This window comes from Palaemon carinicauda, chromosome 11 (genome assembly GCF_036898095.1).
Source record: "Palaemon carinicauda isolate YSFRI2023 chromosome 11, ASM3689809v2, whole genome shotgun sequence".
Lineage (NCBI taxonomy): Eukaryota > Metazoa > Arthropoda > Malacostraca > Decapoda > Palaemonidae > Palaemon > Palaemon carinicauda.
In genome coordinates this window covers 89,665,115-89,685,133 of record NC_090735.1, presented here as the reverse complement: position 1 = coordinate 89,685,133, position 20,019 = coordinate 89,665,115, and the positions used below count along the sequence as shown (strand labels likewise).

Here is a 20,019-nt window from a genome sequence, read left to right as displayed (position 1 = left end):
TCCTTTCCTCATTGGGCTATTTTTCCCTGTTGGAGCCCTTGGGCTTATAGTATATTACTTTTCCAACTAGGGTTGTAGCTTGGCTAATAATAATAATAATAATAATAATAATAATAATAATAATAATAATAATAATAATAATAATAATAATTATTATTATTATTATTATTATTATTTTTCCGTTTAGTTTTGGTTTAAGTAATTTTTAGTTTCCTTTTAGTTTAGTTTAGTTTTCCTTTTAGTTTAGTTTTAAATTTCCGTTTAGTTTAGTTTTCCTTTAAGTTCAGTTTAGTTTAAGTTTTAGTTTTAGTTTTAGTTTAGAGAATTTCTCCCTTGTTTTCTCAGTATAGGTAATATGGTTCGTCCAGCTCGACCGGTAACGACATAAATGTATATATTATAAATATATATTGTCTATCTTCAAGCAACATCATGTGTTTATTATTATCATTATCATTATCATTATTATTATTATTATTATTATTATTATTATTATTATTATTATTATTATTATTATTATTATTATTATTATTGTTTGATTGACTGACTTATTTAAGGTTTTCTGGCATCCTGACATCTAAGGTCATTGACGTCAATTATTATTATTATTATTATTATCATTATTTATTATTATTATTATTATTATTATTATTGTTGTTGTTGTTATTGTTGTTTCAAGACTGATTTATTTAAGGTTTTCTGACATCCGGACATCTAAGGTCATTGACGCCGATTATTATTATTATTATTATTATTATTATTATTATTATTATTATTATTATTATTATTATTATTATTATTATTATTATTTCATTCTCAGGGTGGTGGCCGTTGACCTCCGTGGCTGTGGTGACTCTGAAGGTCCATATTTTCGTTCTCATTATACAACTGCAGAGTTAGCCAATGATATTGCACAGTTCATCTGTCTCCTGAGTAAGTGTACTCGTCATATAGATCTTAGATGGATGCTGTCGGTGGTACACACGCCTTCGGAGATATAACATCTCTCTGTTTTTGGTAGATTTCTTTATGAAAAATTAACCTTTATTCTCTTGTTATACCTCAGGAAAATGTGGTGTTCTTTTTAGTAGATTTCGCTCTGAAAATAAACCTTTATTCTTTTATTATACATTAGAAAAAAGGCTGCGTTCTTTAATATTGTTGTTCTCTTTACAGCATTATTATACATTATGAGGATGAAAATATAAAAAAAATAATTGGCGGGAAAATTATAGGAAAATAAATTGTTTACTTTTACATAGAAATATGTTTAAAATTTTCTCTTATATATATATATATATATATATATATATATATATATATATATATATATATATATATATATATATATATATACATATATATATATATAAGAAATATGTTTTCAATTTTCTCTTTTATATATATATATATATATATATATATATATATATACATATACATATATATATATATATGTATGTAATATATATATATATATGTATATATATATATATATATATATATATATATATATATATATATATACATATATATATATATATATATACATATATATATATATATATATACATATATATATATATATATATATATATATATATATATATGTATATATATATATATATATATATATATATATATATATATATATGAAGACATCAAATAACCATAGTATATAAAAGCATACTCAAATTTCATATTTTCCAAATGTATTTGTATCGTATAAACAAATTTTTTTTACAGACGCACCCTCGGCCCACTTGATCTGCGCCGGGACAGGAGGCCAGATAGGATGGTACATGGCCTACAACTATCCCCAGCTAATTTCGAAATTGGTCCTTATTCATTCGCCCCATCCCTTTGTGATTCGTCAACAGCTCTCGAACAATTGGAGCCATTACTACAAAGCTGGGTAAATAGCACAAGCACTTATTTATAACTAGGGAGGGAGAGCTTTTTTGACATTAGTGTTGTTGATGACTGGGAACGATTTACACCCTGAAGTGATAAGTAGAACAGAGGTGCCCATGAGCTTAAGCTTCATAGCCTCTTATGATTTGTCTAGGTAACGTTGTCTAGATGATATTGTTTAGGTAACGTTGTCTAGGTAATGTTGTCTAGGTAACGTTGTCAAGGTAATGTCTGGGTGACATTGTCTAGGTAATGTTGTCTAGATGACATTGTCTAGGTGACGTTGCCTAGTTATTATTGTCTAGGTGACATTGTCTAGGTAACTTTGTCTAGGTAACGTTGCCTAGGTGACATTGTCCTGGTAATATTGTCTAGGTGACATTGTCTAGGCAACGTTGTCTAGGTGACATTGTCCAGGTGACGTTGTCTAGGTGACAATGCCTAGGTAACATTGGCTAGGTGACATTGGCAAGGCGACGTGGTCTAGGTGACATTGTCTAGGTAACGTTGTCTATGGGATGACATTGTCACCTAGAAAACGTCACCTAGACAACGTCACCCGAGTCCTTTCACTTAGGTTAGCAGTATGAAAAATTACGTAAAATGATTTTGGATACAATGTCGAGTTTAGATTTTCAAGATATCTCTACTTCAGATTTTCAAGATATCTCTACTTCAGATAGTTGTACATCCCTACGATGCATAGTTCTCCTGTGTATTAGACTGGCTGACAGATGTATTAACTCTCGTGAAATCCTGATTACTTATTCGCTGATTATATTTTTGCTACAAATGCTCATGTATATCATCCTAATTGGGTAGTTGAATCAGTAGAACTTTTAAAAAGTTCAGAATTGCATCAAATGTTTTTATGTTGAACAGGCTGACATAAGTCTTTTTGTAGTTATATATGAATTATCTGTTATAATGCTGTTAATGTATTTTTTTTCATTACTACTTATATCGTTTATTTATTGCCTTGTTTCCTTTCCTCACTGGGCAATTTTTCTCTGTTGAATCCCTTGGACTTATAGAATCTTGCTTTTCCAACTAGGATTGTAGCTTGGCTAATAATAATAATAATAATAATAATAATCAGCTTGGAGCTTAAGTCAAAACTTTTTTTTTTTTGGTGACTTTAATATTTGCTTATGAATTGCATTATTTCTGCGAGTATTAAGTACCAGCTTCTAATTTTGTAATACACTTTTTTATACCAAATCTTCAACTATATTTACACTTGAAGGTACCTTTATTTGCTGAAATTACCAGCTTTGCCTGAAGTCGCAGCCACCTTGAACGACTTCGGCCTAATCGATAAGATAATGAAGCCACTTCTGAAGATGAAAACTATTGAGCCACAAGAAATCGAAGCTTATAAGTTTGTCTTCTCAAGCAGAGGTAAGAACCTTCCTGATTATTTTCATCCTAAGTCTTCAGTTTAGTTTTACCAAATTCTTTTTTTGTCGTAGAAAATGGTATTAGGGATTTGGGCATATTTCATTATTTGGTAGTACAATAAATAAGCTTATAAATTTGTCTTCTCAAGCAGAGGTAAGAACCTTGTTGATTATCTTCATCTTAAGTCTTCAGTTTAATTTTACCAAATTCTATTTTTGTCGTATAAAATGGTATTAGGGGATTTGGGCATATTTCATTATTTGGTAGTACAATAAATAAGCTTATAAGTTTGTCTTCTCAAGCAGAGGTAAGAACCTTCCTGATTATCTTCATCCTAAGTCTTCAGTTTAATTTTACAAAATTCTTTTTTTGTCGTATAAAATGGTATTAGGCGATTTGGGCATATTTCATTATTTGGTAGTACAATAAATAAGCTTATAAATTTGTCTTCTCAAACAGAGGTAAGAACCTTGTTGATCATCTTCATCTAAGTCTTCAGTTTAGTTTTACCAAATTCTATTTTCCTCATATAAAATGCTATTGGGTGATTTTAGTATTTCATCATTATGGCAGTAAAATAAATAAGCAATATATGCTTGAGATGGTCTTATATATAGTGTTAAAAACCGTAATTTTGATTGGAAATTCTCCGTAAAAATATACTGTTCTCAGCCGTATTTCAGTAAAATACAGGCGACCGTAATTTTACCCTATTTTGTTATCATATTTTATGAGTTGGTGACCGTAATATCACTCCTTGACGTCAAAATTTCCGTTTTTAAAACGGTAAATACCTGGCAAAATTTATTAAGGATTTTTACTATTTTGATGGCAAATGTTTAAGTGTATTCAAGTACTGAATTGGCACATTGCAACAATATCATTCCAAAAAATTACTTGCACGACATTATGAAGCAGTTCAAATCACTGATGCAATGAGCTACTACCTTAGAACTGGCCTTTTGAAACTTGCTAGAATATAATTATATTGATTGATTGATTGATTGATTGATTATCCGTTATCTGGCATTAATGAAATTGAGATTGCCAACAGCAACGTAAGGATGAAAACTGAACAAAAAAAACAAAAAACAAAAAACAAAAAACACCTAAGTAATGTAGCTGCTTAGAAATTACTTGCTTTTCTAAACTTTCATTATTATAATTTTGAGAGTGTAAATCGACAAGATAATTTCAGGACATACACTTGCAAATTTGAACCTTTTGAATACATGAGAGATTAGCCTTTCTATTGTCACTGTCCTTAATGGCCATAAATCTTCAATTACCTGGACTTTCGATTGGATTGTGGAAGTGTTTGGATTGTGGAAGTGTTTGGATTGTGGAAGTGTTTGGATTGTGGAAGTGCTTGTATTACGAGAAGTCCTTGTATTACTGGAAGTGCTTGGATTCTGGAAGTGCTTGGATTCTGGAAGTGCTTGGATTCTGGAAGTGCTTGGATTCTGGAAGTGCTTGGATTCTGGAAGTGCCTGGATTCTGGAAGTACCTGGATTCTGAAAGTACCTGGATTCTGAAAGTACTTGGATTCTGAAAGTACTTGGATTCTGAAAGTACTTGGATTCTGAAAGTACTTGGATTCTGAAAGTACTTGGATTCTGAAAGTAATGGGACTCTGAAAGTACTTGTATTACTGGAATTACTTGAATTCTGGAACTATTTGAATTCTGGAAGTACTTAGATACTGGAACTACTTGGATTCTGGAAGTACTTGGATTACTGGAAGTACTTAGATTACTGGAAGTACTTGGATTCTGGAAGTACTTAGAACGGTTGAGGTTGATCAGAGAAGAAAAAATAAACATTTGAGAGAAGAGATGAAAACAAAAATACTTGAAAAAAAAAATAGTAAATTTAGAAAACATTGTAAACTTATTTTAATTCTTGCCCCTTTACTTCAGATACCTGGACAGGCCCTTTGCACATTCTGAGAGCACTGGACTTGAGCCCAATTGATGAGGAAGAACCCGAGCCTGACGTCATTACTAAGCCCACCCTACTCATCATGGGGGACGCAGACCCCCTCCTGCCTATGGAAACTGCTTACCGCTCAGCAGGTAAATGAAGCCTTAAGATTTTTCTTTCCATGGGGACTAAATTGAGGCAAAATCGTTGATCCAGGTCTGGGTATCATATTGAAAGGGTTTGTGAATCGCCGTGATCATCATTAGTCAGGGCCACTCGTACTAGGTTGGTTTGCTGTGAGGGATCAGACTAAAGTTTCCTCAGTTGGGTCACTCATACTAGGTAGGTTTGCTGTGAGGTATCAGACTAGAGTTTCCTCAGTTGGGCCACTCATACTAGGTTGGTTTGCTGTGAGGGATCAGACTAAAGTTTCCTCAGTTGGGCCACTCATACTATGTAGGTTTGCTGTGAGGGATCAGACTAAAGTTTCCTCAGTTGGGCCACTCATACTATGTAGGTTTGCTGTGAGGGATCAGACTAAAGTTTCCTCAGTTGGGCCACTCATACTAGGTTGGTTTGCTGTGAGGGATCAGACTATAGTTTCCCAAGTTGGGCCACTCATACTATGTAGGTTTGCTGTGAGGGATCAGACTAAAGTTTCCCCAGTTTGGCCACCCACACTAGGTTGGTTTGCTCTGAGGGTTCAGACTAAAGATTTCCTCCATCACCAATCCTCAGTTGGCCAGCGTGGTGATGAAAACAGGCCAAACCCCAGGCATCTAAAAGGACATGTGTGAGGCCTTTATCCTACAGTGGATTAGAAACAGCTGCATTTGTTGTTGTTGTTTAGATGCAATTCTTAAATGTTTAGTGTAACATACTTGATTAATAACAAACTCTTTCGTATATCATTATGATAGGAAAGTGAAATAATCTGTACATGCAAAGCACATTATTTTTAAATCAATTTTATATAGATATCAACCTCTACGTTGTTTATTTAATAACCCACTCTCCTAGTATTCCAAATCTTTTAGTAACTTTATTACGTATGCCTATCCCTATGTATAACTACTATTTTATTGCGTTTATACAGTCAGTATTTCAAGAGAATATATGAATACCTTAACGTGGTGAAAGGGTTAGTATATGGCCATGATCAGCAAAACTGCACTAGTCAGGGACGCCTATACTAAGTCTCCACCATCACCAATCTGCAGTGGCCAGCGTGGTGATGAAAATGGCCAAACATCATACATGACATTATTATTATTATTATTATTATTATTATTATTATTATTATTATTATTATTCATTTATTTACTAAGCTATAACCCTGGTTGGAAAAGCAGAATGCTTTAAGCCCAGGGGCCCCAACAGGGAGAATAGCCCAGTGAGGAAAGGAAATAAGGAAAAATAAAACATCTTAAGAAGATTAACATCAACATAAATATCTCCTATTTATATAGGAGATATTTATTTTGATGTTAATCTTAAGATTTTCTATTTTTCCTTATTTCCTTTCCTCGCTGGGCTACTCTCCCTGTTGGGGTCCCTGGGCTTATAGCATTCTGCTTTTCCAACTAGGGTTGTAGCTTAGCAAGTAAAAACCATATGAACATGGATGAGGCCATTGTCCTTTGGTGTTCTAGAAACAGCTGTATTTGTTCTTGTTGTTGATACATTAATGTATTTCAACAGAGTACGTCGAGCGCATTACTGTACGACCAGCTCCTGGACCTGGTTATATGGCGCACGTATCTCGGGCTCAGCAAGTCAACGAAAATATAATAAAGTTCTTAAAAGAAATGCCCTGGAAGCCTCTCACGCCACTGGAACCTACAACAAACTCTTCGTTGGTTGGGAGAGTGATGGGCGCAAGTTTGTCCGCCGTTACTAATACTGTGAGCAAGTAAGTTTCTGAAACTTTATTTGTATTTTTTGGCTTTATTGCTTTAATGAATGTTTATTCGTGGTAGATTAATGCTTTGATTCTTGCCAGGTGGCGTTGATTCTTGGTGAAACTTGATTTTTTGGTGGGCTGGAATATCTGTATGCTGTTACTTAACAAAAAATGTGGGATTTAAAACATCGTAGTGTGAAGATGTCGAAATTAATTTGCTTTTTATTTATTTTATTGCTAAGCTCTGATGTAAATAACTTATTTTGTTTGTGGCTAAACTCTGCTAAGATTGACTCGTTGCATTACTTGAAAATCATCTCTAAATAATCTTAAAAGAAAATTATACCTAAAATCCAGCGAGTGAAGTATTTTTCAATTACTTGGGATATTATTCTTCTGTCTGGATAACGGAAGCGTTATGTAATCCTTATTTTATAAACCAAATTACGTAAATGGATTATTTATCTTATAAAGTAATAATAATTATAATTGAAACTAACGTATAACTCTAGTTTAGACATTGGTAGAAGGTTTTTGTCATTAGTAGACCTGTTTTTGTTGAATCCTGTATCTTCGGTGATAGCAAAAACTTCTTTGGTCATTAGTAAATTCTGTAACTAAAGTGACAGCAAAAACTTCTTTTGTCATTAGTAAACCTGTTTTTGTTGAATCCTGTAAGTAAAGTGATAGCAAAAACTTCTTTTGTCATTGGTAAACCTGTTTTTGTTGAATCTTGTAACTAAAGTGATAGCAAAAACTTCTTTTGTCATTAGTAAACCTGTTTTTGTTGAATCCTGCAACTAAAGTGATAGCAAAATCTTTTGTCATTGGTAAACCTGTTTTTTTTTTTTTTTTTTTTTTTTTTTTTTTTTTTTTTTGAATCCTGTATTTTCATTGATAGCAAAAACTTCTCGTGATTAGTAAACTTGTTTTTGTTGAATCCTGCAACTAAAGTGACAGCCAAAACTTCTTTCTTAATATTACAGTATCATCCTACACAGACACGTAGGCTTTTTACTGCCTCTCTCGTAAACTACTTAGTAAGTCTCCCCCGGCTGTCATTTGAATGTTGGAACTCGTGTGTAAGTTTGATAGAGCTTTTGATGTAAATTGATTTGTTAAATCACATCTCTTCATCTGTTTAATTTTCCCTAATCATTTTTTAATTGTTGTATCTGTATGTGTTAGTCTAACAAAATCATTGTCTTGAGTTGTGTTATGTTAATCATGTTTCTTGTCGTATGTGGACTTTTTATTTGTGCTACCTCTTTTAATAACTTGAAAACTATTTTGGTTATTTCAATGCAAGCTCATTACCCTAATGTTTTTAATCACTGGTATATTAACCTCTTTACTGTAAAGCCCTGTTATTCCAGTTTTACTGTGACATTTCCAAATTATTTCATATACATTTTTAATTTCAAGATATCTAAAGATATATAGTCTAGTACATTTCTACTCTGCCGGCTATATTATAATTTCTGCTGATTATACCGAGTGAATAGGTATATTAACCTTCATACTCTAAAGCCCTGTTGTTCTAGTTTTGCTGTGACAAGTATTTCCCAATTATTCAATATACATTTTTAATTTCAAGATATCTAAATATATAGTCAAGTACATTTCAACTCTGCCGGCTATATTATAATTTCTGCTGATTATACCGAGTGAATAAGTATATTAACCTCCTTACTGTGAAGCCCTGTTATTCTAGTTTTGCTGTGACAAGTATTTCCCAATTATTCAATATACATTTCTAATTTCAAGATATCTAAATATATAGTCTAGTACATTTCAACTCTGCCGTCTTTATTATAATTCCTGCTGATCATCTTACTGAATGAATAATGCCCATTGGGCTAGAGTATCTTCTGTATAAATTCCATAATAAAAGAAAAATATTTGAATGGTTTTTTTGGGCTCAAGCCATGGCGTCCTGATGGAAGGTTCCTGTTTGGTAGCTTCCTTGGGTATAAGACTACTAAGATATTCCCAGAGAATTTAACCACAGGTTATCACAGAATTCTAACTTCTGGAGCGAGTATCTCAAAGGTTTCCCTTTAAGACATCGTAATACAACAGGGGACACGCATGTCTGAACGTGCCACATAGCTATCTCCACCCCGAACAGAGTTAATGCTTCGGTGTGTAAGGACTGAGAATAGCTGGGAGCCGTTCCACAGCTAATCTCACTCGTGGCTACTACTGATACTCGAGACGTAAACAAACGGACACCATTGCTCTAATGACGTCACGCGCGTCTTTATCCTTTGTTTAGTAGCTGCCCTACTTAGACGGATTTTCCCTTGTGTTAACTTTATCGCTTTGCATCTTCGCTATGTCGTTACCTTCAGCCTCGCCTTCTTCTGGAAAGTTGAGTACAAGGTTCCAGTATTGTTTAATTAAGCTCTGGCCGTAAAGTAAATATTATTTTGCGAAATAATTGATGTTTTGTGGCAGAGCTGTGCCTCTACCGGACCCGCCAATTTATGGCGTCGTTGTTGTTTTGCATGTCTTATTTAGTTAGCCACAACAACGCTTCCGGCATTATATACTAATCGAATACATTAGTTTATTTAGTCTTCATAGCTAGGAACTTTTATATCGTGTTTAGACGCTTTTTATCGGTCATCGATTGACCTCATACCAGTCGGCTACTATAGCCCCCAGGCCAGGAGCCTACATACAAGCGTTCATGCATGATTTATTAGTGATCCTAGACTAAGTTATGAAGATAGTGGCATTATTATTTTACAATACTTTTGACTAGTGATGCAAATGTTTTCGCCTTCAGGGACCATATAGGGGATAGGCTAGTCAGTGATTCTTTCTAGCCTAACCTAACCTTAGGACCCCTATATGCTTCCTTCTTCCCCTGCCTTGGCATTCCCTCTATTTAGCCTTGATCCCTTTTCTGAGTAAAGGGATTAATTGTCTAATAGAGTATATATATCGCCTCTCAGTCCTCCCTAAAGGAATGAACCCCCTTTAGGATTGCGTCTGAGAGTGAGGTTAGGCTAGCCTACCTCTATGGCTAGGATAGTCTATGACTTTCCTGCGATAGCGATATGTCTTCTTCCTTGCCTAGTTCAGGACTTTTAGCCCTGCTCTAGGTCGGGTTAGGAAGGTTTCTCTGTTCCATGCTGAAACTGTACTCTTGCACCGTTTTAGCCGATCAGCCTGATCTTAGGTTAGGGAGTGTCCTCCCTTCCCTTAGTGGCCGCTCTGGTACAGAAACCCTTCCTGGGAAGACCTCTCTCTTCTCCCTCCCCACCTATCTCTTGTATAGCCTAGCCTATGCTTAGGTTAGTTTATACTCATCTGTCCCCTGTCCTACAAATCCTCCTTAGGGTGGATGAGTAGGGCTACCCGAGCTTCCCTGTGCAGTCCGCTCTGGTACATATACCTTCATAGTGTCCTATAAGGTTAGTTACTAGTGTAGTTCTGCATAGGGGAGTCTCCCCCCCCTCTTGGGTGTTCCCTAGCCCTCCCTTGGGCTACCTCCTCCCGGTCCCTAGTGACCCCTGCTTATGGATGTTAGAGCCTGTCTCTATCATGGGTACACCCTCTCAGGGAGGGGGAGGGATGTCTGGAACCCTGACGGTACTTCCTGCATCCTTTCCCCCCTCCCCCTGTCTCTCTATCTTTCCGGGTGCCGGTCTCTTGCCGCCTCTACTGTCGGCAATACCTGCCTCCCTCTTGGTGACTTCCCTACCCTTGCCGCCAGCCCCCCGTGTACCGAGGGACTGCCGGCTACTACCGGCGGCTCTCCTACTCCTATCTAATCGTCCGCTTGCCGGTCGATCTCCGGAGTGCCGGCATATACTGCCGGCAACCCGATACTACCTGTACCATCCTTATCCCAGTCACCAACCTGGCATCCTCCGGCTGCCGGAGCCGCCGCTCCCTGCCGGCGTGCCGCCGTTGTGCCGGCGGCCGCCATCCTGGTATCTAACTGACTTTTGAAAATTGTCTGTTCTAATGCCAGAATCTATGCTGGAGCGAGCTCCGGCATGCCGGCGGCTTGCCGGATGCCCCGGAGGCGTCAAGAATACTTGCACCCCCTCACTGTAGCTATCATAAGACTAAGATAGCCCTACATAGCAAATAGATAAGCTGCTTTGCTTTTAAGATCAGTACCTAGTACTGCTCTATTAGTGATCATGCTGTCTCTTTGCATTCTTCTAATTCCAGCATGCTATGTGCATCTTAGCACGGCTGGTTGCCAGAAGCAGTTACCTTTAATGAGGCCTTCTGGCTCTTAACTGGGAACCGAATGAATTCGATCCCAACCTTGTCCTTGGCTTTCCATGGAGTTCCAATATAATGGGAATCCTAGGAAACTATATCCAATGATCTCGGTCATTTGGATTATCCCAGGACCAAGCTTATGGTAACCAGCCGGGCGAGATGCATGGAGCGTGTTCTCCTTTACTGTTTTCATTCTCTATGCATCACACCTTCTTTAAGTTAAAATTAATGATTAATATTAACTTAGTTTAAGAGCCATTCCTATGACTCCCCCATACTCATTTTCTCTTTCTTCCACAGGAGGAGCAGATGAAGTGTGACTTCGCCTTCTGCGCTGTGAAACGCCCGCAGTTTTACGGGCATACGGCTTGCAGGACTCACGCCCCTTGTGCAGACAAGAAAGGGGATTTGAAGTTCTGGAATCCACTGGATTGTACGGTCTGCCAGGCCCACCTAGTTGAGGCCTTCCATAACCCTCCCTCAGCGGAGGTTAGAGACATTGCTCGTGAAAAGCTGCGCAAGTGGGTGCGTGGCTTTCAGAAAAATGCTACTGGACCGTACCTGGCCACCGAAGAACTGAGGTCCCTGTTGTTCCCTAAGGCCTCCCCTGACTCAGTGGTTCCAAAAGAAGCAATCCCCACTGTCCAAATTACGGTGGAACCTGATGTGGTCATGGCTCAGTCCATGCACGAGTGTCGTTTAGATTCCGAGGATGATGAACAGATCTCAGACGTCTCGGAAGACACGGAGAAGACGCTTATGGCTCAAGGAGCCGAAGAGGACGAAGACAAGGTGGAATACACCGAGTCGGAGCTTGGAGCTGCTCCCTCGTCCATCCCTCCGCCTACTCCTACACCGACGGAAATGTCCATTCCGTCTACCTCCTCGACCCCGGATCCTTCCTCTTCTACCCAAGAACTGATCCGGCTGATTAGAGCTGTCATGGACGACAGACTGAAGGAGAACCAGAGGTCCATCAGGTCAATGATTGGATCCAGAGAACCGAAGAAGATTTCGGTCAAGGATCTCCCAGCTTGCTCTCATGCCAACCCGTGGAGGTATGCAGAGCATATGGTTATTGCGACCGGCAGGATCTTTGTTAGTGACAAGATCGGCACGGTCCCGTTGGAAGATGTGGAGTTCTTCCCAAGCTTCGAGGCCTACCCGGACTGTTACGTCCGGCTTCGTTCCGAACCTGCCTCGAAGGAGGAGACCGAACCTAAAGAAGAGATAGTGTTCGATCTCGCAAAGGCCCAGGCTATGCTAGCCTCCGCATTTAAGAGCAGGGGCTTTACCTGCTCTAAGCTTCCTGCCTTGAGCAAGAAGCATCCTACATATGTCGCACCTGACACTGCGGTTCTTCCTTTCTTGGAAAAGGCCTTAGCTGCATGCCTTAAAGCGGCGGAAGAAGGAAAACCCTGCCCTGCACTGGAGGAGTGCAGACCCTTCTCCATCGTGACACCCCCTGACACTAGACAATGGAAAGATGTTCAACATACTTTCGTCGTGGGTAGGCTCGATCCTGACGTCGCCGGACGTCAGTTTAATGAAGACCTCCCTAAGCTCAATGATCACCTCCTTCGCCGGGAACAAGACACGAAGGAGAGGCTTGCGGCATCTCTTTCTCATCAAGTCCAACTTGAAGTTATGGCCTGTGACACAAGAGTACCTGATCACTACATGGTACTAGCCAAATCCCACTTACTTACAGTAATGAAGGACTTGTACCATTTCATAAAGGCTCGTAGAGCCTGTCGTGAATTCGTGTTTGTCGGTGCCACCGTGAAACACGAACCCCGGAGGCTGATTTCCTCCAACATCTGGGGAAAGCACCTGTTTCCTTCTGACCTTGTCAAGGAAATAACTGACAGAGCCGCCACGGAGAATAGGAACCTTCTCCACAAGTGGGGCATGTCCAGAAAAAGGAAACCCTCTCAGGACGATGGACCTCAGCCTAAGAGGAAACCTCAGAAGCCAAAACCCCAGCAACGTCAACAACGACGTCAGTTTCCGGGACCCGCTACCTCCCAAGTGGTTGCCCAACCACAGCAGACCTTTCAATTGGTCCCCCAACCGGTGTTGTCACAGTCACCGGTCTTCACCCCTGCCTTTGAGCAGCCATCCACTACCTTTCATGCCAGAGGTAGAGGCTCGTCCAGGGGTGCAAGCAGAGACGCCTCTCGTCGTCCCTCCAGAGGTAGAGGAGGAAAGGGAGCTAGCGGCCGAGGCAACAAGTCCTCGGGACACCAGAAGCAATGAAGTGCTTCCGGTGGGAGGAAGACTCCGCCAATTCCAGGATCGTTGGACCTTCGATCCCTGGGCACACAGCATCATCAAGAACGGTCTAGGCTGGAGTTGGGTGCAACCACCCCCAATCTTCCAGCGGTTCTTTCAACAATCGACCCCCATTCTGGAAGAATATGTTCTAGACCTCTTGAACAAGAAGGTGATAAGGAAGGTAAAGTCCACCAGGTTCCAAGGGAGACTGTTTTGCGTTCCCAAGAAGGACTCAGACAAGCTCAGAGTCATTCTGGACTTATCCCCCCTCAACAAGTTCATAGAGAACAACAAATTCAAGATGCTGACGCTTCAACAAATAAGGACCCTTCTGCCTCAAGGTTCCTACACGGTCTCTATAGACCTGGCGGATGCCTATTGGCACATTCCAATGAACCATCATGCTTCCTCCTACCTAGGATTTCGACTCCAAAGGAAAAGCTACGCCTTCCGGGCCATGCCATTCGGCCTCAATGTGGCCCCTCGGATCTTCACAAAGCTGGCGGATGCCATAGTACAACAGCTCCGCCTAAGAAACGTCCAGGTGATGGCCTACCTCGACGACTGGCTAGTCTGGGCTCCATCGCCCGAAGAGTGTGCAAAGTCTTGCGACGAAGTTACCCAGTACCTAGAACACCTGGGATTCAAGATCAACGAGAAGAAATCTCGCCTCTCTCCAGCTCAGAAGTTTCAGTGGCTGGGAATCCACTGGAATCTTCAGTCACACCGCCTTTCCATCCCCCAGAAGAAAAGGAAGGAAATAGCAGGGTCTGTCAAGCGACTACTGAAATCCAAACGCATTTCAAGACGACAGCAGGAACGAGTTCTAGGCTCTCTACAATTCGCCTCAGTGACAAACCCAGTGCTTCGCGCACAGCTAAAGGATGCCGCGGGAGTCTGGAGACGATCGGCATCCATCGCTCGAAGAGACCTCAAGAGACGGCTTTCAAACAGACTTCGACGCCTCCTAAAGCCGTGGTCGGAAGCAAAGGCCCTGAAAAGGTCCATTCCTCTCCAACACCCTCCTCCATCACTCAACATCCACACGGATGCCTCACTGGAGGGCTGGGGAGGTCACTCCCACCTGAAACAAGCTCAAGGGACCTGGTCTCCACTATTCAAGACGTTCCACATAAACATCTTGGAGGCCATGGCGGTCCTTCTTACTCTGAAGAAGTTATCCCCGCCGCCCTCGATCCACATCCGTCTAACCCTAGACAACTCGGTGGTAGTTCGTTGTCTCAATCGCCAAGGCTCAAGATCGCCCCAGATAAATCAGGTGCTTCTCCCAATCTTCCGTCTGGCGGAGAAGAAGAAGTGGCACCTGTCTGCAGTTCACCTACAAGGATTCCGCAACGTGACAGCGGATGCTCTATCTCGGACAAACCCGATAGAGTCGGAATGGTCTCTAGACGCAAGATCATTCTCCTTCATCTCTCATCAAGTCCCAGAACTTCAGATAGATCTCTTTGCAACGAGCGACAACAATCAACTTCCTCTGTACGTAGCCCCGTACGAGGACCCCAAAGCAGAAGCGGTGGACGCCATGTCACTGGACTGGAACAGATGGTCCAAGATATACCTGTTCCCTCCCACCAACCTTCTGTTGAAAGTCCTCTCCAAACTGAGAACCTTCAAAGGGACAGCGGCCCTAGTGGCTCCCAAGTGGCCCCGGAGCAACTGGTACCCCCTGGTCCTGGAGCTGCAGCCCAAGCTGATCCCTCTCCCGGGCCCAGTTCTCTCTCAACAAGTACAGAAGTCGACTGTCTTCGCTTCATCATCGAAAATCAAGGACCTTCATCTCATGATTTTCTCTCCCTTGCCGCAAAGAAGAGGTTTGGGATCTCGAAGAAAAGTCTAGACTTCCTAGAGGAATACAAGACCGAATCCACGAGACGGCAATATGAATCATCCTGGAGGAAATGGGTCTCCTTTGTTAAAGCAAAAAATCCTAAAGAAATCACCATTGATTTCTGTATGTCCTTCTTCATTCACCTTCATGGACAAGGATTAGCAGCCAATACGATTTCAACCTGCAAATCGGCTTTGACTAGACCAATTCTATATGCTTTCCAAATTGATCTGTCCAACGACATCTTTAACAAACTGCCGAAAGCATGTGCTCGCCTACGCCCAGCACCCCCTCCGAAACCGATCTCCTGGTCACTAGACAAGGTGCTCCATTTCGCCTCCAACTTGGACAATGATTCATGCCCCCTCAAGGATCTGACTCAGAAAGTTATATTTTTATTTGCTCTCGCCTCGGGAGCTCGAGTCAGCGAAATAGTGGCATTATCAAGAGAAGAGGGACACATCCTGTTTGCTGATTCAGGAGAAGTGACCCTCTCCCCTGATCCGACGTTTCTCGCCAAAAATGAATTACCCACCAAAAGATGGGGCCCTTGGAGAATATGCCCCCTGAAGGAGGATGTCTCTCTATGTCCAGTAGAGAGTCTCAAGGTCTATCTTCGCAGAACTTCGAACTTTGGTGGAGGCCAACTCTTCAAAGGAGAAACATCGGGCAGCGACCTGTCACTGAAACAATTAAGAGCGAAAATCACCTACTTCATTCGCAGAGCGGATCCGAACAGTACACCCGCTGGTCATGATCCTAGAAAAGTGGCATCTTCTCTGAACTTCTTTCAGAGCATGGACTTTGAGAGCCTTAAAAACTTTACGGGCTGGAAGTCCTCGCGAGTTTTCTTTAAACATTATGCGAAACAAGTGCACGAAATCAAACATTTTGTGGTAGCCGCAGGTAGTGTTATGAAACCTGCACCTAACTCTGCGTAGAACAGTGAGTTACTTGGGACTCTAACTCTTCGGGTGCCTATGTTGACCCTCGAGTGATTCATAGTGATGTCTAAAAACACTTAGTGCTTTTATAACTGTTCTTATCCCAGGTGAAATGTCATAGTGTCACACAAGTGCCGCATGCCTTGAGCATGATGTGTTGTTTAAAGACTTGCGTTCCTCGAGAACGAGTACCTACTAATCCTGAAATTCCTTTTCAGATTCAAGAGCAAGCCTTTATTTCTATGTACATTATTATTACTGTAAATGAACTTTACTTTTGCTGTAAATTATTTAATTTCTGCATTGTGAAATAAAATTTCTATTTTATTACTTATGCGTCTCTTTCAGCTCCTACTTACTATGAAATACATACTGTCATAGTTTTATTTATTCCTCCTTTCTTATGGTCATGAAGAATTTAAGATGTCTAATCCTAAATTATATTCACCTTGTCTCAGTAAGGTTCCTACACGAATACTTACTTCTGATAATCAGGAGATGAACTCTATACACAGTGCCCAACCACCACTGGCCTACTTCAGAATGTTCCTATACAAATATCAAACATTCTGCTTCATCTCTAAGTTCTTAAAAGTTCTTCTGTCAAGATGAATAGCCCTTCAATACCACTTTGACGTCGGCATAGCCCATGGGAACTTCCTACCAATGGGGGGCAGGATACTTCGTTCCTATGGTTCTTACCTAAGATTACTTTGCTGTTTTGTCAATGCCTAGGCACTTAACTCTGGGGGAAAATCTACCACGATACATTGATTCTCTGGTACTCTTCCATCAGGACGCCATGGCTTGAGCCCAAAAAACGGATTTTGAGCGAAGCGAAAAATCTATTTTTGGGTGAGATAGCCATGGCGTCCTGATGGACCCTCCCTACTACTTCGTTCAGTTTGTTCCCACCCTACACAATTGTATCATGGTGATGGGCAGCAACTGGCGCCAGGATAAAGACGCGCGTGACGTCATTAGAGCAATGGCGTCCGTTTGTTTACGTCTCGAGTATCAGTAGTAGCCACGAGTGAGATTAGCTGTGGAACGGCTCCCAGCTATTCTCAGTCCTTACACACCGAAGCATTAACTCTGTTCGGGGTGGAGATAGCTATGTGGCACGTTCAGACATGCGTGTCCCCTGTTGTATTACGATGTCTTAAAGGGAAACCTTTGAGATACTCGCTCCAGAAGTTAGAATTCTGTGATAACCTGTGGTTAAATTCTCTGGGAATATCTTAGTAGTCTTATACCCAAGGAAGCTACCAAACAGGAACCTTCCATCAGGACGCCATGGCTATCTCACCCAAAAATAGATTTTTCGCTTCGCTCAAAATCCGTTTTTGTTTCCATTTTCCTCTTTCAGAACAAGCGGAGCTCTGGAAATGACCCGCGCTTTTCCAGGAGGCCTCGTGGGAATTGCTCAAGCTTCCTTTAGAGCTGCTGAATCAAAACTGGGACTCGATTAAGCTTTTTCTTTAATTTTTCCGAAGGATTAAATTATTGTAAATAAACATATTCAACCCTGGAAAAGATTGAACTAAAAGAAAAATAAAATCGTACGTTATAGCAAGTAGTCTAAGATGGGGAGCTCTTGAAAAAAAAGGAAAACTTAGAAATTAGATAATGCTCCTTCGAAAAGGACCTGCAGGAAATACTTGAAATAGTAAAAGTAAAAGGAGTTATGTTGGCTTTTCTTTACCTGCTTGGCACCACAGATTCGTGAAAATATATCTTTAACTCCTGGATAGTACAGAGGTAACGTGTTTGCCTAGCATAAGCATGGCAGCAGATCGATCCCTGCCGGGGACCACTGCTGTGGTAGGGCACCACAGTGAGTGGTTGGACTTGCTCGGCTGACGTTCTAGTGAGCATCTATTCTGATTGAACTGGAACTGAAACCAGACACCTTTAACCTTTAGCAATTGCCAAAATATAGTGAAAGAAATTTCTACCGGATCAGTAAATTATAATATATCTAGAGTCTGTGCTTCATTTATATATATATATTACTTTTCATATATTGGATGTTGTTGACGCTTTTTTTTCTTAAAAGGTGTCTAGAACTGATTCTATATTGTGAAGAAGTATTCAATTATAATATTGCTAGAGTCTGTGCTTCATTTACATATATTGGATGTTGTTGACACATGTTTTTTCTTAAAAGGTTTCTGGAACTGATTATATATTGTGAAGAAGTATTCTAACTTTTAGAGAAGAGTCCGTAACTTTTAAATGTGTTTGTTTTTAAGGATGTAATAAATGTTGCGTGAAGAGTTTTGTTTTCAAATAAATTACGAAAAGGTCCTGTACAGTGTAGGGTTCCCCTGCAGTACAGTACCTAAAAAGCAGCCGTTAAAGTAAGTAACCTGAGTTTAGAAAGGACAGCAAATTAAAACAATTTTGGTGTGTATAAGTCTTCCTTGCCAGCTCTAGATTTCTTAGTCTCTTTTCCTAGAGAGGATAAGTTGGGGGGGTGTTGGAGTCGGGATTTGTAGATACTTCAATAAAGGGGATTTGACATTAAACACATTATCATTATTATTATTATGACTTGCTAAGCTACAACCCTAGTTGGAAAAGAAGGATGCTATAAGCCCAGGGGCTCCTACAGGGAAAATAGCCCAGTGAGGAAAGGAAACTAGGGAAAATAAAATTTTTAAGAAGAGTAACAACATTAGATTAATATTTCTTATATAAACTATAAACTTTGGAGGGTAGAATTACTTTTACTTGACCCTGCTGAAGACGTGATGATCACTCAGCTTTTGGGCTCCAACAGGGAAAATAGCCCAGTGAGGAAAGGAAACAAGGAGAAATAAAATTCTTAAGAAGAGTAACAACATTAAAATAGATATCTCCAATATAAACTATAAAAAACTTGAACAAAACAAGAGGAAGAGATACTAGACAGAACAGCGTGTTCGAGTGTACCCTCAGGCAAGATATGCAGTGTGATACGCAAAATGCCTACTGAATTTGTAAATCCTGTAGAGAGTAGGATTTCCCTGCGTGATAGGACCACGAAAACAGTCCTTGAATAAAGCAAGTTAATTAACCATGTTGACTGCAAAGTGGTGCTATTAAGATCCCGAGTTATTTTAGAAATTGCTGCAACTCTTGCATCATGATCTCTATAAACATCGCCTTCATATCAAAGACATGGGTGTTGTTTGTAAACTCCCTAACAGTTTTAAGTTACCTCACGGGGCCATTAAAATTTGGACATCTTTAAAATTTAGACATCTTTAAATTTTGTACATCTTTATAATTTGGACATCTTTAAATGTAGACATTTTTAAAATTTGGACATCTTTAAAATTTGGACATCTTTAAAATTTGGACATCTTTAAATGTAGACATTTTTAAAATTTGGACATATTTAAAATTTGGACATCTTTAAATGTAGACATTTTTAAAATTTGGACATATTTAAAATTTGGACATCTTTAAATGTAGACATTTTTAAAATTTGGACATATTTAAAATTTGGACATATTTAAAATTTGGACATCTTTAAAAGTGGACATCTCTGAAATTTGGACGTCTTC

The 20,019-nt window shown here is 39.8% G+C and overlaps 1 protein-coding gene across 5 annotated transcripts in view; it reads left to right on the top strand.

Moving 5' to 3' along the window:
• The window catches only part of LOC137650088 (epoxide hydrolase 4-like), a 25,828-nt gene extending 7,675 nt beyond the window's left edge, over positions 1 to 18,153 (top strand). For 2 of the 5 annotated variants that reach the window (XM_068383175.1, XM_068383174.1), the window contains exons 3-8: positions 821 to 933; positions 1,747 to 1,915; positions 3,161 to 3,315; positions 5,235 to 5,390; positions 6,940 to 7,150; positions 17,835 to 18,153. In XM_068383175.1, coding sequence (XP_068239276.1) covers positions 821 to 933; positions 1,747 to 1,915; positions 3,161 to 3,315; positions 5,235 to 5,390; positions 6,940 to 7,150; positions 17,835 to 17,937 — 907 coding nt within the window. In that variant the 3' untranslated portion in view covers positions 17,938 to 18,153. Of the gene's footprint in view, positions 1 to 820; positions 934 to 1,746; positions 1,916 to 3,160; positions 3,316 to 5,234; positions 5,391 to 6,939; positions 7,151 to 7,240; positions 7,352 to 8,127; positions 9,049 to 17,834 lie in introns of those variants that run through there. The other 3 variants (XR_011045909.1, XM_068383176.1, XM_068383178.1) reach the window with 3 other exon arrangements.
• Positions 18,154 to 20,019: the final 1,866 nt, after the last annotated feature.